Raw genomic sequence first — 14,706 nt, forward strand, 5'->3', positions numbered from 1 at the left:
TGTTCCCCTCCAAGCAATGTCCTGGCAGCTTCCGGAGGCCCTGGATAAAAACAAATGATTTCCACCATGAAGGGAGTGTCAGGTATCCTAGTACCTCTGGGGATCTGACCAGGACTTCACAGAGCTGGTTTCCATGGGAGCCAAGAACAGAATTGATTCTGGTTGGGGCATCTTCCCTCATGCTGAGAGTGTTTGCCCTCTACCTGCTGGTGTTTTCCCAATATCATGAACAGGTAAGCACAGGTTTGGGTTGCTCCCTGTTCTCAGGGGGACAGTACCCGTTTTGGAATCAGGGTTTTCAGAAGTGCTTTGAATCTTTGTGGAATTTGGTAACTCTCTGGATTTGGCCTGTATCTAAGTGATGCTGGCTTGGCTAATGAGAACTCTATTTGTGGGCTGTCTGGGAGTCTGGGACTTTTCAGTGCTGGTGGCACTTGGAGGTAGGAATGGCAAAGGAGGCTGGCTGATGCTCACCATGTTTTGGTGTTTGTTCAGTTACCTCCACAGCCAGGTCCTCCGAGATTGTACTCAGCTGAAGGAGAACGTATATTTGTTGAGACTGAAGAACAGACTGCTGTGGAAGGAGTGGATTGAACTGCAAGAGTCCTGTGAGGAGCTGAATAGGCTCTTGAAGGAGGCTCATGAGATGATCTGTGACCCTTCTGCTGAGCAGCAGCAGGTAAGCTGAGGCAGCGGGGGCAGGTGCCCATCTGTCCAACCATGAACATAGAGACACCCATAGAGACTCCCACCTACATACCATCCAATTGTTCATTTCTGTGATCACTCCCAAGTCTTTCTGGCGAGTTAGCCTCTTGCAAGAATCTGGATAATTGTCAAGCAAACCCTCCTGCTCTGCCAGAAGCTGCAGTACATTCAGAGAGCTGGGTCAGTAACATATCACAAACATACATGTCATTATGATCAGAGGGCTGCTATGCAGGGAGGTACTTTGGCAACAACACAAAGCTTTCATTGATGATGTCAGTGGCCTGTGGCTCATTTGCTTTGCAAGGGTCATGTGAGATCACAGGTAGGAAGCAGCCTGCAAGGACTAGATCCCAGTGCCTGTGCCAAGTGAGTGGTTCTCATTGTCAACGTTTTGGGTGACATGCGGTCTTCTTCTTTCTTCCTGCATCCCAATGTGTTCTCTTTCTTTTGCCAAGCTCTTGGTTCATAGTGACAGATGCCTGAGTAGCACCTTCTCAGTCCTTTTTCTTGTTATGGTACTTGACTGGTCTCCCATCCTGGAGCTCCCAGTCTGGAGATGACTGGATGACCATAGATGTGGGAAGACTTTGACAGGCTGAGGGTTGGAATGACAGATTTGTATCTGCAAGAAAATATTTTTTCCAATCCCCTCAACATAGTCCGACTAAGCTGTGTGATCCAGCTCTGCTAGGAATTTTCTAGGCCCCCAAGGGATGGATAGCTTTGTTTGGGTTCTGAGTTGAAACACCTGATGTGCATATTTTAAATTCAACTGTTCATTCAGCATTATGTACTCTTCACTTTTTTCTGCTCACTTCCTATTTCTGTGCTCTGTGTGTTACCTCTGCAGTCGTGTATAAATGTGTACATTGGTTGGTGTGTTCAGAGACTACATAATGAAATTCCGTGTTGTCATCTGTTGCTCTCTCCCTTGTTCCCTTGGTTGCACTGGAATTTACAAGGATAATTGCTTCCCATATTAACTCTCTGACTTACTGTGAATCTCAGGTCAGATCCATTCCAGGAGAACTTCAGAAGAATAAAGCCCACATCTGAAAGAAACCTTTCCTCAATACACTGTGACTTCTGCTGTGGTGAAAGAGTAGCATCAACCATCCCTCTCCCTTTCAAGCCTTGCAGAGATACACTCTCCGTGAGAGGCATGTGGCTTTTGCTGCAGATACCATCCACCCAGACAAATGTGAAGTTTCTATGTAACACTGCTTAGCTGGTGTATCACAGGTATATCTTATCCCATCTCCATCCCCAGGCGGGTCTTAAAAGTCTGCATTTCATGTGATGGGCCTACTCTGCATTGTCATCTCTAAATGAGAGGTGACATAACTGCTCTAACTCTGACTTAAGAGATGCTGAGCGATGATCCTGAACCCGGGAGCACTCTGCTTGAATGCCTGGCATCCCAAGTAATCTCCCACGCCTACCTCATGGTCCTGTCCATACAATTCTCCAGAAATATCTCTCTTCGATTAGGTGTAATCCAGTCCAACTAATACACTAGAGAGGCTGGAAGGACAAAAGTCAAGTGCATGGGCTGGAGAGATCACTCATCCTTTAAGAGGATGTGTAGCTCTCCCAGAGGACCCAGATTTCAGCTAACAATCTTCTGTGACTCCAGTTCCATGTGGATTCCATTGCCCTTTCTGGCAAACTGATTGCTTGTGGTGCATAGAAAACAGGCAAAATACCCATATTCATAAATTCAAGTAAATGAATCTCAAAAAATTTCATGCAAAATGAATGGTCTAGGCAACAGCACATTAAAAAGACCACATCTCAATACATCTTAGAGGGTTACTACCCCTGCATTGCCACTGTCACTGGTGCTGTATTTCAGGAAAAGAAAGGCAGATGGCTATAGGTTTCCTCATTTCTTCTATACTCCTGTAACAAATGTTCTCACTTCCTGAGATGCATTAGAAAACATAGGTGTATTTCTGAAAAATCTGGTATCAATGATCATGTCACAAACATGTGTGTATCTATTCTCTGTTTTTTGAAGTAGCTAGACATGTGAAGTCAGGTGTTTAATATGGATCTTTTTCCATCATGAAGTGGATATTCATGGAGTAGGCCATGTGATTCACACCCAAGATACCATCTTGGTTTGTAACCCTGTTTAGCTGAGAACTCACAATGTAGCCCAAGCTTCCTGGGCCTTGTAGAGATCCACCCCTGTTTGTTGAGTTCTAATGTTACAGGAGTGTGACACCACACCTGACTACAAAGTTACTTTCAGAATGAAGAGAATGTACCAGGTTTAGCTGTCCCCTATGGGAGAACTTACCCTGTTGGAGGAGGGCAGGAGGAGTGGGGGGAATGTGGTAGGCAGGAGAGGGAGGAGCAATGAGAGGTGGATATGTGGTTGGTAAGTAACTTCAATAAAAAATTTAAAGGAAAGTATGAAGAGTTGGAAGTAATTTTTTATTTGTGAAATTACAGAAATTTGACTGAATAGGGAGGGCCTTAAAGGGGTGCTTAGTATATCCAGTGTATAGATTTAGCAAAATATAAAATCAAAGAAAGAACAAAGAACAAAAATATAAAAAAAACAGCAAAACAAAACAAAGAACAACAAAACCTAAATTCATGAAAACCCCAAAACAAACCAAAACTATATACATAAGGAGTTTTTTCTTCATGCAGATGTCCTACGCTCTGTGGCTGGCTTTGGACACAAGTTGAAAGAGAACCCTGAACTGAAATAACTTCCTCAAGACAAGTGCAGTCATGCCACTTTGGGGCTTCTAGGTTAAGTACTTGCCAAAGTTGATCTTATGCCATGTTGCCACTATATGATTCTGTCTGCCAACATGTGTCTGTGTGCCCATTCAAGAGTAAAAAATGACACAGGGAGCATCTCTTACCAAAAGACATAAAAGCTCATGGTGATATCCTTCCTAAATCATCTCTCAGAAAAATTCTCTTCACTATCACATGTGCATGAAATTGAGGAGGTCCAGCACTGTACTGGAGTGAGAATATGCTTCCCTTGTGTGTTCTGTCTGGATAGCAGCATGACATCAACACAGTCTCCGTTGACATATGTCCCTCCACATATGAAGGGCTCAGGACTCAGCCAGCTACCAAAAGTTTGTAGCAATAAACTTTCAGAGTAACTATGAGTGGAATCATATTGTCTCTTCTTGTTGTTGTGGCCCTCACTGGGAACACTTGCTGGTAGATGTCAGCTTTTTCTGCATAATTCTTGGTGTTTACTTTTTTGAATCTCACGCATCTTCTTGATGGTTTCTTTATTCCATAACTAGTGAGTCAACAGACACATGGATGAGATTATGGATGGACGCCCTGCAGGGCAGATGATATTTGCCTCACTGGTGGATTTCACAACTTGTAGTACATATCTTGTTCTGAGGAGGCCTTGATCATAGAGTGGAGAATGTCAGTGTTTCTAGTTGACTATGGATTCCTTCAGCCTCCTCAGTTCTCATAAAGGGTGCTGTGAGAGAAGAAAAGGCAATCAGATCTAAAAACGCCCTTGCTGGGTCACTAGGTAGATAAATTCAGGGCCTATTCACACATAGGAAACCATAATCAAGGAAGAACTCCACCCACAAATGCCATGTTGCTGGGGATGGGATGTCATGGTGGCTCACTTACTTATGACATTTAGTGCTCCTGCTGCAGCAGCTCTGTGGTCAGGAGGCTCTCATCCTGAGCTGTGGATTGTTCCAGCTCATGTTGGAGTTTTTCTGACCTAGAGGAGGAAGTTAGTAAGGGCAGAGTCCTGGTGGGGATCCACCATGTCACCAGTCATTCAGTGATATCACAAAAACTAAATTGTGCTGGACAGTCAACACTGATCTTTGGCAGCAGTCACTGTATATACCCCTAAGGAATAAGTGTCACACGATAGCTGGGCCTTGAATTATTTTCTGCCCTTAACAAGTATCAGATGTTGGTATGAGTATTGTATGTACTGTGCTCTAATGAGAAAGAACTCAGGTTTTTCCTACAGTATAGAGACACCATTTAAACAAAAGGAGTAGCATATTAAAGTCATATATAATCACACAGTAGAGATACACAGACCGTTCATGATGAGTTTCTCATCAACTACCTCATTGTTTTCTTGTCCAATTTCTGTTTATTTCTTTCTAGGCAGGGTTACAATATGCATCTCTGGCTGACTTGATCCATATACTAGGATAGCTACAAGAGGCCAGAGATTTCCTGCCTGTGCTCCCAAAGAGCTTGCACCATCACATACACCTGTCCTTATTCCTGATTTTAACTGATATTATTTTATTTTCCTCTCCATGTTATACAATGCTCTCACAGGTTTGATAGAGAAAACCTTAAAATTCCAAGCTGGGTTCCTTCTTGTTGTTTTTAGAGGGATTACATGAGCAAGGGTGGTAAAGATCGTGTTGGGGAAATCTACAGAAACAACTGAACCAAGCCCAAAGGAACTCAGGAAATTTAGACTGACAGTTGTGGTCCTCTGCATATGGGGAATCGTTGTGACCCTCTGCATATGGGGGACAGTTGTAACCCTCTGAACATGTGAGACAGTTGTGGAGCTGGTTGTGTTTGAGGGGCCCCTGGCAGTGTGATCAGGATCTATTCCTGGTGCATGAGCTCTCTTTCTGGATCCCATTACCTCTTGTCGGACACCTTGCTCTTGATTGATAAAGTGGGGAGAGGCTTGGTCTTGCCTCAACAGAATGTATCAGACTTAACTGTCCTACCATGGGAGAATTTACCCTGCTGGAGGAGGGGATGAAGGGTCAGGGAAGAAGGTGAGTGGGGAGTGGGAGGAGGGAAGAAAGGGGGATCTGTGGTTGGTATGTAAAATGAATAAAAAATAATTTTAAAAAGACCACCTCATTTTTATACATAGACTTAATACAACTTTGAAAATTAGACAGCTGAATAAGGTCATGTAAAAAGATCAGGCCTCCTGCCCAGAAGGCACCTTGCACCCAGGTAATACACAAGATGGAGCCTGTCATGCTAAAGTAGTATTTCTTGACCATGTGTCTGAGAACATTGTCACTGTATGGTCTCTGGCAATAAACAAAAAGAGCTGTGTTATCCTTAGGCCTACAGCTGGGAATCTACATCCTGGTATTCTAGAGGAGTCTGTTATACAACACTCAGTGAAGGTTCTGAAAAATCCTCAGCAGACACATTTACCTGGGTTCATCCTGCCAATGACTAAACGTATTATATCCCCAGTACACTTTACATGGGAAATGCTCAAACAATGAAGACAGCCATTGTTACATCAAATAGTTACAAGGGTGTGAATCTCATCTTACAGGTGCTAATCCTGTATAAAAATGTAGTTTCAGTCAGATATTATGAGGCACACCTTTAAATTCCATCACTTGGTAGGCATAAGCAGGCAGAGCTCTTTGAGTTCAAGGATAGCCTGCTGAGAACATACCAGAGAAATCAGAAGGGAGGGATGGGACACAAGTCTACAGACCCAGGGAGCATCAAACATAATGTTTGCTGGACAGAAGTTCTTGTTGACGGGACCAGCATAATTCTCTGAGTTCTGAGTTGGTCTACCCATGCTTGGAGAAGGGAGTCTTGCTGATAAGCAAAAGCCCACAAAGGACAGAGAGCCCTGGGACAGGGGACCCAATTGGATCCATACCCCAACTTCAGCCTGGGTTCCATCTGAGAGACAGTCAAAAGATGCTGCAGCTTTAATGCCAGGTTTTTCTGCTGTGTGACCAGCTCCCTCTGCTTCAGCAAGCTCTGGAGTCTCTCTTCCATTCTTTGCTGCTCCTGTTCATTTCAAGATTGTGTCCTTAGTGGAGGGTTGAGTATAGTATAGACAATACATTCTCACACAAGTGCAAGCACACACAGAGGATCCCAAGAGCTTGCTGGTCAGTCAATCTCATGAAATTAAAAGCTCCTGGGCACATGAGAAAGCCTGCTTCAAGTTCATAAGACAGAGACTGACAAAGAGAGAATCCCAGTTGTCTCCTCTAGCTGTCATCCACATACAATATGCACTATACTTCCCATATGCCTCTATTACACACACACACACACACACACACACACACACACACACACACACACACACCAGAGAGTGAGAGAGAATTAGAGAAAGGGGTAAGACGAATACAACAAAGTGATAGAGGAGCAGATATCTTTCGAATAAGCACACCAGCCTTTAGGAAAAGTCCCAAAATTCAGCTTTCCATTTTTGGGTACTAAAATGGCCTAGGGGAGCACACTGCTTGGTCAGTCTAAGTGGAGATGGATAGAGAATTTTTTACTCATAAACTCAAGTCTATGTATAGCAATCCTCCAATCATAATGACATGTAGCTGTGTGATGAGTGATTGATCTGTTTCTCCCCATTGACTACAGGTTCAAGAAGAGTATCAGGGATTACATGTCAATGACAAAGATTCTCAGAGGAGACTCACTTCCCAGAAATACTAATGCACAGATACAGAATGAACAATTTTATGTCATGAAGTGGGTGGATGGATGAGAAAAGTGATGAGATAGAGCACAGGTGTCTGGATGGGTAGATTTGGCAAGGATACATATGTAAATGATGCTGGACACAACTGTGACTCAGCTGCCTGTCCCTACCTCCTGTTGCTGGTTCTGGAGGTCACTGCTCTCTTCTTGATCCTTACTGAGCACTTGCAAGTCACCTAAGTGTTGCTTCAGCAGGACCCAATCCTCCAGTAGGTTCTCCTTCTCTTGTCTCAGCATATCCAATTTCTTTTTGAGCTGACTCTGCTCCATCAGGAGCCGGCTCTGCAGATCACTGGAAACACACTCCAAATAGTAAGACCATGTCAGCCAACTCTGGTCACCCACATCACTATGCCTCAACAACCCAGCCCTATCCTAGGTTCACAGGAAGATGTAAACAAGAACCTTCAACAGCAATGACAGTGGCACTCAAGGCCAAAAGCAGAGAACAGTTATTTCCTGCATGAATCAAACTATTTCTGAACCCCTCCCAAATAACAGAAATTCATGCACTTCCATAATCTAGAGGAGTACTCCACCTGTCCTAATCATTCCGCTGTCATGAGGAAACACCAGCAGGTAATGTGCAAGAACACTTGGGGAAGGAGGAGACCCAGAGGGTGCATAGATCCCATAGCAGTCAGCTCCTGCCTGACAACCCTCTTGTGATGCCAATTGCTCTTCTGAACCAGTGGTTGTCAGTATGTGGGTTGTGAACCTTTTGGGATCTAAGGAGCCTTTCACAAGGGATACATATTAGATGTCCTATGTAGACATTTACATTAAAATTATTAACAGTAGCAAAATAAACTTAAGACAATGCCTCAAAATAATTTTATAGTTTGGGGTCATCAAAACAATAAAGCAATGTATTAAAGTATCCCAGCATTAGGAAGGTTAATAACCACTGATCTGGAGGCTACTGAATGACAATATGGTGCTTGGAAGAGCTAATAGTCTCTTTAAACCTTAGCAGAACTGAGTAAAGAGGCATAAGTCCAAAGGCTGCTTGCTAATGCTGCTGGCTATAAAGCAGAAAAACCAGAAGTAGATCTACAGACCCTGCAGTTCAGAGACAAAGAAAATTGTCTTTAGAAAAAGACATAAAAAAGAAAAGCCAGACAAAAAAGATTCAGGAGCAGGAAGATGCTGGAGTGTTCAGTGTTACTTTCCTGCAGGGTCAGGGACAGAAAACTCCAAGTTCAAGTCAGAGATGAAACAGCAGCCAGATCTATCTGTGTCAGGAGACACTGGCAGGTACTGTGAGTGGAACTGGAGGCAAGTGGGTTCTTGGTGAGGAACAGCAGTCTGACTTCTGTGTGGATGAATTTCTCTAACAACAGGCCAAGGCAATGGGCTTCCCTCACATTTGCCAGCTGTGATGATTGTATTTGTATAACACTGCTTTCCATGTAAGTAGAAATGTGATCCAACTGTATAAATGATTGTGATACTGAGAAATGCCTGACTATGCCCTTGAGTATAAACCCACCACAAGAAAATATGTTCATCATGAATGTTAGCCCAAAAGAGAATTTGTTTTGTAAGTCAAACATGATTATCTATTTTCAATACATGTCACAGTCTTACTTATTCTTTTCTTCTTTCTCCTTAATAACAGAATCCTAGCTGTGAGTATGCCGGTTGCATATTTGTAGAGTGGGTTCATTTACCTTGTGCTACAGCAGTAGTAACAACAGCTGTAAAGGCATGCAGCAGAAGCAGCTGCAGCAGAGCCTGGGGCCTCTGGAGAGGAAGCAGAAGCATGAGAAGCAGAAACAGCAGAAGCAGGATCAACAGCAACAGATGTGGAAGTGGAAACAGAGTCAGAAGCAACAGTTGAAGTGTTTCTGTGACCAGAGTTCTCCAGTGTGTCCTCTGGTTCCTGGAGTCAGTACTTACTCTCTTCTTGAGCCTTTAAGGACAATTTGAGATGTGTTATTTTTCATAAAAAGGGAATGTTACACGGTCATTCATTTTATCACTTGTCAATGCCATGGTCTCCATTTTCGTCCACAAATATCTGTGTATTCCTTTCAATTTTATCATTAGAGACCACTAACATTTTTTAACCTCTGCTTCATTTCTACTTGAGTAAAAGACCCATGGTTTCATAAATCTCAAATCAGATATAACCAACTGGTTTTAAAAAAATCTGCACTTTGTTACCTAACACATTCATTTCCAACATCATGGGAAGAGGTAAACATAAAAGGTCAAAATGTGTCCTCTCCAGTCTGCATGACCTGGTTGTTTAACAGCCAGATTGAGAGAATGTGACAATGAAGGGCTTCTAGAAGGAAAGGAACCTCTCCCTTCTCCACTCCATTAATCCTTTCCCATAGCCTTTCACAATGGCCCATTGGGATCCTGGGATAGCATGAGTGAAGGTGAACTCAAAATGCATGAACAAAATGTGCCACCAGCTGCTGAGCTGCAAGTAAGGATTCTGCAGATGTCTTCTGGTTTCTCAATCCTTTTCCATGACAGTGAAACCTGTGAGATGTAGAGTAATGGCCTGCTCCAGCAAGATCGTCTACTTTGAGTAGGAATATTGTGAACAAAGCCTCAAGAATTCATTGAAAGCTCTGAAATGGTGCTACCCATCCATTTATGTCACAAAACAGTTGATAAAATTTCTACAAGGCTGACTCACATAGGTTACTCAAAGACCCATTCTACCTGCTAAATTGAAGAGGTGTGTTCTCAGGTCTTAGAGAGATCACTTGGTGTTTAAGATTCCTTGAATTCGGTTCCTGATACCCAGCAGGGGCTCAAATCTGTCTAAAACTCCAGTCCGAGGGGATCCAGTTTTTCTTCTGTCCTCAGTGAATACTGGGCTTGCACAGGGTGCACAGACATACATACAGGAAAATCATTCACACACAAGCATGCATAACAGTAAAATCAAGTGGGAGTTTTACAAACTGACTCAATGCTACTTGATAGATGAACCGTCTCCTCTGCTCTTACATAATGTCTCTAGATTTTTGTCAGTCTTCACAACTCAGTTAACGTCAGAATTCAGGATCCTATTTTGGCATCAAATACCAAATTTGCTCATTTTATATGCTACCTAAAGTTTAAAACAATTACAAAACTTGCCTAAATAATATAGCCTAAAATGGTTATAAAAACAAAAATATAAGACAGATTATTCCTAAAATAAACACATGGAAGTGTATATACTTGTTAAAAGTACTTAAAGTGGTCGTGGTGACTGATCTCAAAGATCCTAGTTAGAGATGAACTTAAACCATCATGGACATGTGAATTTGATGGGAGATTTGTCAACCTTAGATACATTTTTATAGTTCTCCGAGTCATTATTTCTTCTTCATTATGCAATTTATCATAAGACAACAAAAAGGAAGCCCCTATATTTATAACAGTTTTTGCATCTCCCTCTAGTATTTAGACAGGAGAGACCACAGTACAGACCTCTAGTTACTTCACCATTCCATACACCAGTTGGAAAACAGAAACAACTAAGTCAATCAAGAAATATTTTCCTCAACTGCTGTGTGGAAGTCCATGCCTTGAATATTAGCACTAGCAAGGCAGAGGCAGGTCAAATTTGAGAGTTCAAGGACAACCTATACTACATAGCAAATTCCAGACTACTTAGGGCTATATAAGAAAAGGATATTTCAAAAACAAAGAAATCTATATCTAGACATAATTTCTTGAAAAGATAAAGTTGTGATTTCTGTAAGCAGAAAATAATTGACAGAGAAAATCCAGGACCAGCTGTTCCACCAATACAAGTGAACTTTCTCTTTTCCCAGAGCTAGGAACCATCCTTACACTCATCCTGTGTCTCTGTCAATTTGGTCTGTCTTGCTGTAATCCTTAATGAAGGTAAGCATTTGATGCCTTGTTAGAGTTCAGTGGAGAAGAACTGACAGTATCTGTCTTGGTCCATCAGTTTACACTTTACACGCTGCCTATGCCAGGTAAACCTTGCTACTCCAAATCTTGTATTGGTCTGGGCTTAAATGTGTTGAACTGCAGAAATATGGTTACTTTTATATCAGTGTCATGATATGTTTACAAAGTGAGTAAACCACTGCCATTTTGGTTTACTAGATTTACATATATATTCAGCATCTACATTTCAATTAGTGATATTTTGGTATGCTGATTTATCATTTGGATAACTTCTTAAAAGAAAATTTCAGTGGGGGAAAACCACCAAATATTAACAATACCTTGAGAAGAGTCACAATTTGTAGTCAACTGATTCCACAAAGTATGTTCACTTTAACTGACTTACCTTGTTACATTCAAATTTTACTTCATTCAAAGTAATGCAGACTCCACACAGGGTGCTCCAACTGTACCTACATACACACTAAGTGACTGCCCATTCATCCACCATCCAGTAAAGCCTTTGAGACATTCCTATCATTTTACATTGAAAAATGACTGTACAACTTTGGACTGTCATTCAAAAAGACATATTCATGCACTATAGACCATTTCAGTACTAAGAGATGGCCTCTTCATAACATGCAGAGTTATATAAAAATGGTAAAATATATTTTCCATTTATACAGGTGATCCCCATTGGCATTCCAATTATATCAAGCACTAATGAAACCTTTTCTGGTTGAGGAAGATGTAAGGCAAGTTCCGGCCCTATGAAGGCACTGAGATGATTTCCCCATTATTGCTACATGTCTTTATACTCAATGTCACAGTAGATCTGGTCAATTCAGCAACCATTTTTTTGCCGGGCGGTGGTGGCGCACGCCTTTAATCCCAGCACTCGGGAGGCAGAGCCAGGCGGATCTCTGTGAGTTCGAGGCCAGCCTGGGCTACCAAGTGAGTTCCAGGAAAGGCGCAAAGCTACACAGAGAGACCCTGTCTCGAAAAACCAAAAAAAAAAAAAAAAAAAAACAAATTCCCAATAGTCACCTAAACCATAGTTTTCCCCAGGTGCTTGCTCACTTCAGAGAACTCAACCCTCCTCCTCGATGATCATGACAGAATTACTTGGCATGCTTTATTTTTCATATTATTGGGTATGGATATGAGGAGGGTAAGTGCCAATTTTAGGCAGTGTTAATAAAGTGAGTGTTCAACTCCCCATGGTTGAATTACTGAAAAAAATCTTAAAAAGCAGAGAGAAATCTCTAGCTTTGGAAGGAGGGGGTCCTGAATGACTTCCCCTGTGTCACAGGAGAGACTCCTGAAAAGGAAACCACAGCTTCCGGTCAGTTCATGGAGAATTAATAAGCAAAGAGGCAAAGGCTGTGCCCCATGACATCAGCAGACCATTTGCTGGGCATTCTCTTGTATCCTGGACAGCTCTTGGAATCCCCAGTGATGTCACTAGTGTTTTGCAACACTGACTGCCTTGAGATCATTTGTTCAGTGACCACAAGCTTGGCCTCTAGACATGTTATCCAGACACAGAGTTCTGTTTAGGAGAGAGAATGGACAGCATGGAGAGACCAGAGTGAGGCAGAAGGAATCTGGTCCTGGGTCTCCCTGGAAATCATGGAGAAAATGGTCCTGGGGAAGAGGCAGTAAGTTTTGGAAGGGGCTGGGGAGCTTTCTGGATGTGGTGGGTTCAGCTTTCCAGGGCTAGGACTAAAGAACTGGGAACTTCTGGGATGGAGGCACAGAGAAATTAATGAGATTTCTGTACCATGATTAGTTTTCACTGCCACTGGAGTCCTTTAGTTATGCGCCAGTGATAATAGGGAAAGGAGAGTACCCTGGAAAACCCTGAGGTTCTCATTCTTGACATCACAATCACTTGTATGACAGGATCCCCCAAGTGCTGCTGTCTTCCATTGACCCTTGAGGTTTCTGAATTACGAGCTGTTGATGGCACACAGGTCTCCAGTTCAGCCTGACAGCAGTTAGATTCAGTGGACCTGGAGTGAGACTGTCACCTTCTTGCCAGCTGTGGGAGTCCTGGACTGTCAGTGAGGATGGCTTTGTGAATCTGGTGACTATGTTTTGTCCCTGCATGGCTTTTCCATTAACATGAGACTCTGAGGCATAGAGCAAGTGACTTGGGCATCAACACTACCCAAGTGATTATCACAGTAGCGATTACCACCATGCATCTGAAAGCACATGGCTGATGGCTCTGCAGCCAAGGAGCATCCTTTACAGCGTGAGTAAGCCTTAAGAGGCTGTACACTGAGTCCCCTTGTGCAGGGAAACAGAGATAAATAACTGACTTCTAAGATATCCACTCCCTATAGAGAGATGGGAAACTGACATCCACAGAGGGGAGACTCAAGTCTGGGCTTTCAGAACCTGCCTGGGCAAAGTCTCTTCTGTCTGTCGCTTTCTGTGTATCCTTCAGTGTGTAAGAATTAATTGAGATGTGGTAGTGTAGAGGGAAGGTGCTGTGCTTTGACTTCTAGAATTGGGCATTCCTGAGATAGCTCACCTTGTCTAGCATGACTTGTCAGTGTGATATAACATCTGAAAGGACACAGTTTTCCTCACAACACTCATTGTTCTGGGATCCACCAAGTAAACTTGTGAAGCCACAGTCCAGACTTCTGGTGAATTTTCAATCCGGAACACACATGGTGCTAGTTCTTCATTTCAGGACTGTCAGTAAATTGAAAAGTGTGAAATGGGGCTCTGGGAAAGTTCTATGGTAAAGGAGGCCTAATAATCTGTCCTCTTGTGTCCTTTTCCTATTCTCTCATGCTCTGATGGATGTTGTAATTTAAGCTGGCTGTGTCACCTTTCCTAAGGGCATGTGCATTGTCACAGGTGGCTCCAATCAAAGAATTTGGCTTTTGTGTAGCTCTGGGGTTAGCATCACCGCAGTGACACACTGCATACTATCGTCATGACTATGACACATTTGATTTTCAGCAAATGACTTTGCATATCTGTGTGTAGCCTCTCACTAGCCATTCATCTTTCCTCAACCCCCAGTGCAGGAATGGAGCCTTACACTTGTGGGAGTGTTTGCTCTTATGTCTGAGGGCTCCCTGGGGAACTCTTGTTCTTAGAATCCCCAGGCAGACATGTCACTAGTTGATCACCTTTTGGTATTTTATGAGGGCTAGAATGTGTTCTGCTGATGATTCGGGGTAATTCTCCTCATTGATTATGGGACTTATCTTTGTTCTGACAGGACACCCACAATCTTCCACCACATCTGCATACTATAATGGGCTTGGGGATTCTCCACAATGTGCTTGTTTACATCTGGGGACTGATGTTTCCTCCCCACTATCCTGACCTAATACCCTAGCAACCTTTATTTCTCATGTATTAATTAGAGATCTGAAGAAGTGATGAGCCAGTTCACCAGATGTGTTTGGAATAGAGACTTCAAATTCTTATATTTGAAGTCGTAAAAATATTCTAATGAAGCAGAGAGAGAGATCACTGGCTTTGTAAAGACGATGTACTGAAGCTGTTTCCATATGTTTGTGGAAAGGCTCCTGAGAAGGTCAATATGGCTTTTTGTGCATTGCAGAAGAACTAGTTAGTAGGAAGGTGAGGGCT

The 14,706-nt window shown here is 42.7% G+C and overlaps 1 protein-coding gene and 1 long non-coding RNA gene across 11 annotated transcripts in view; one reads left to right on the plus strand and one right to left on the minus strand.

Moving 5' to 3' along the window:
* The first annotated feature begins 1,158 nt into the window (after positions 1–1,158).
* LOC143267232 (uncharacterized) lies at positions 1,159–3,860 on the plus strand. Its single transcript, XR_013042185.1, has 2 exons — positions 1,159–1,953; positions 3,376–3,860. It is a non-coding gene; the product is annotated as an uncharacterized LOC143267232 (long non-coding RNA).
* LOC143267226 (uncharacterized) overlaps positions 3,135–14,706 on the minus strand; it is a 121,155-nt gene continuing 109,583 nt past the window's right edge. For 9 of the 10 annotated variants that reach the window (XR_013042167.1, XR_013042165.1, XR_013042168.1 and 6 more), the window contains 4 exons: positions 7,321–9,124; positions 6,359–6,492; positions 4,351–4,447; positions 3,135–4,189 (listed from right to left, as the gene is read on the minus strand). Coding sequence is in view for 5 of the 10 variants with exons in the window: in XM_076544251.1 (XP_076400366.1) it covers positions 4,360–4,447; positions 6,359–6,492; positions 7,321–7,479 (381 nt within the window). In the remaining 5 variants the exon portion in view is untranslated. The remainder of the gene's footprint in view (positions 4,190–4,350; positions 4,448–6,358; positions 6,493–7,320; positions 9,125–14,706) is intronic. The other variant, XM_076544253.1, reaches the window with a different exon arrangement.

Source organism: Peromyscus maniculatus, chromosome 9 (genome assembly GCF_049852395.1).
Source record: "Peromyscus maniculatus bairdii isolate BWxNUB_F1_BW_parent chromosome 9, HU_Pman_BW_mat_3.1, whole genome shotgun sequence".
NCBI lineage: Eukaryota > Metazoa > Chordata > Mammalia > Rodentia > Cricetidae > Peromyscus > Peromyscus maniculatus.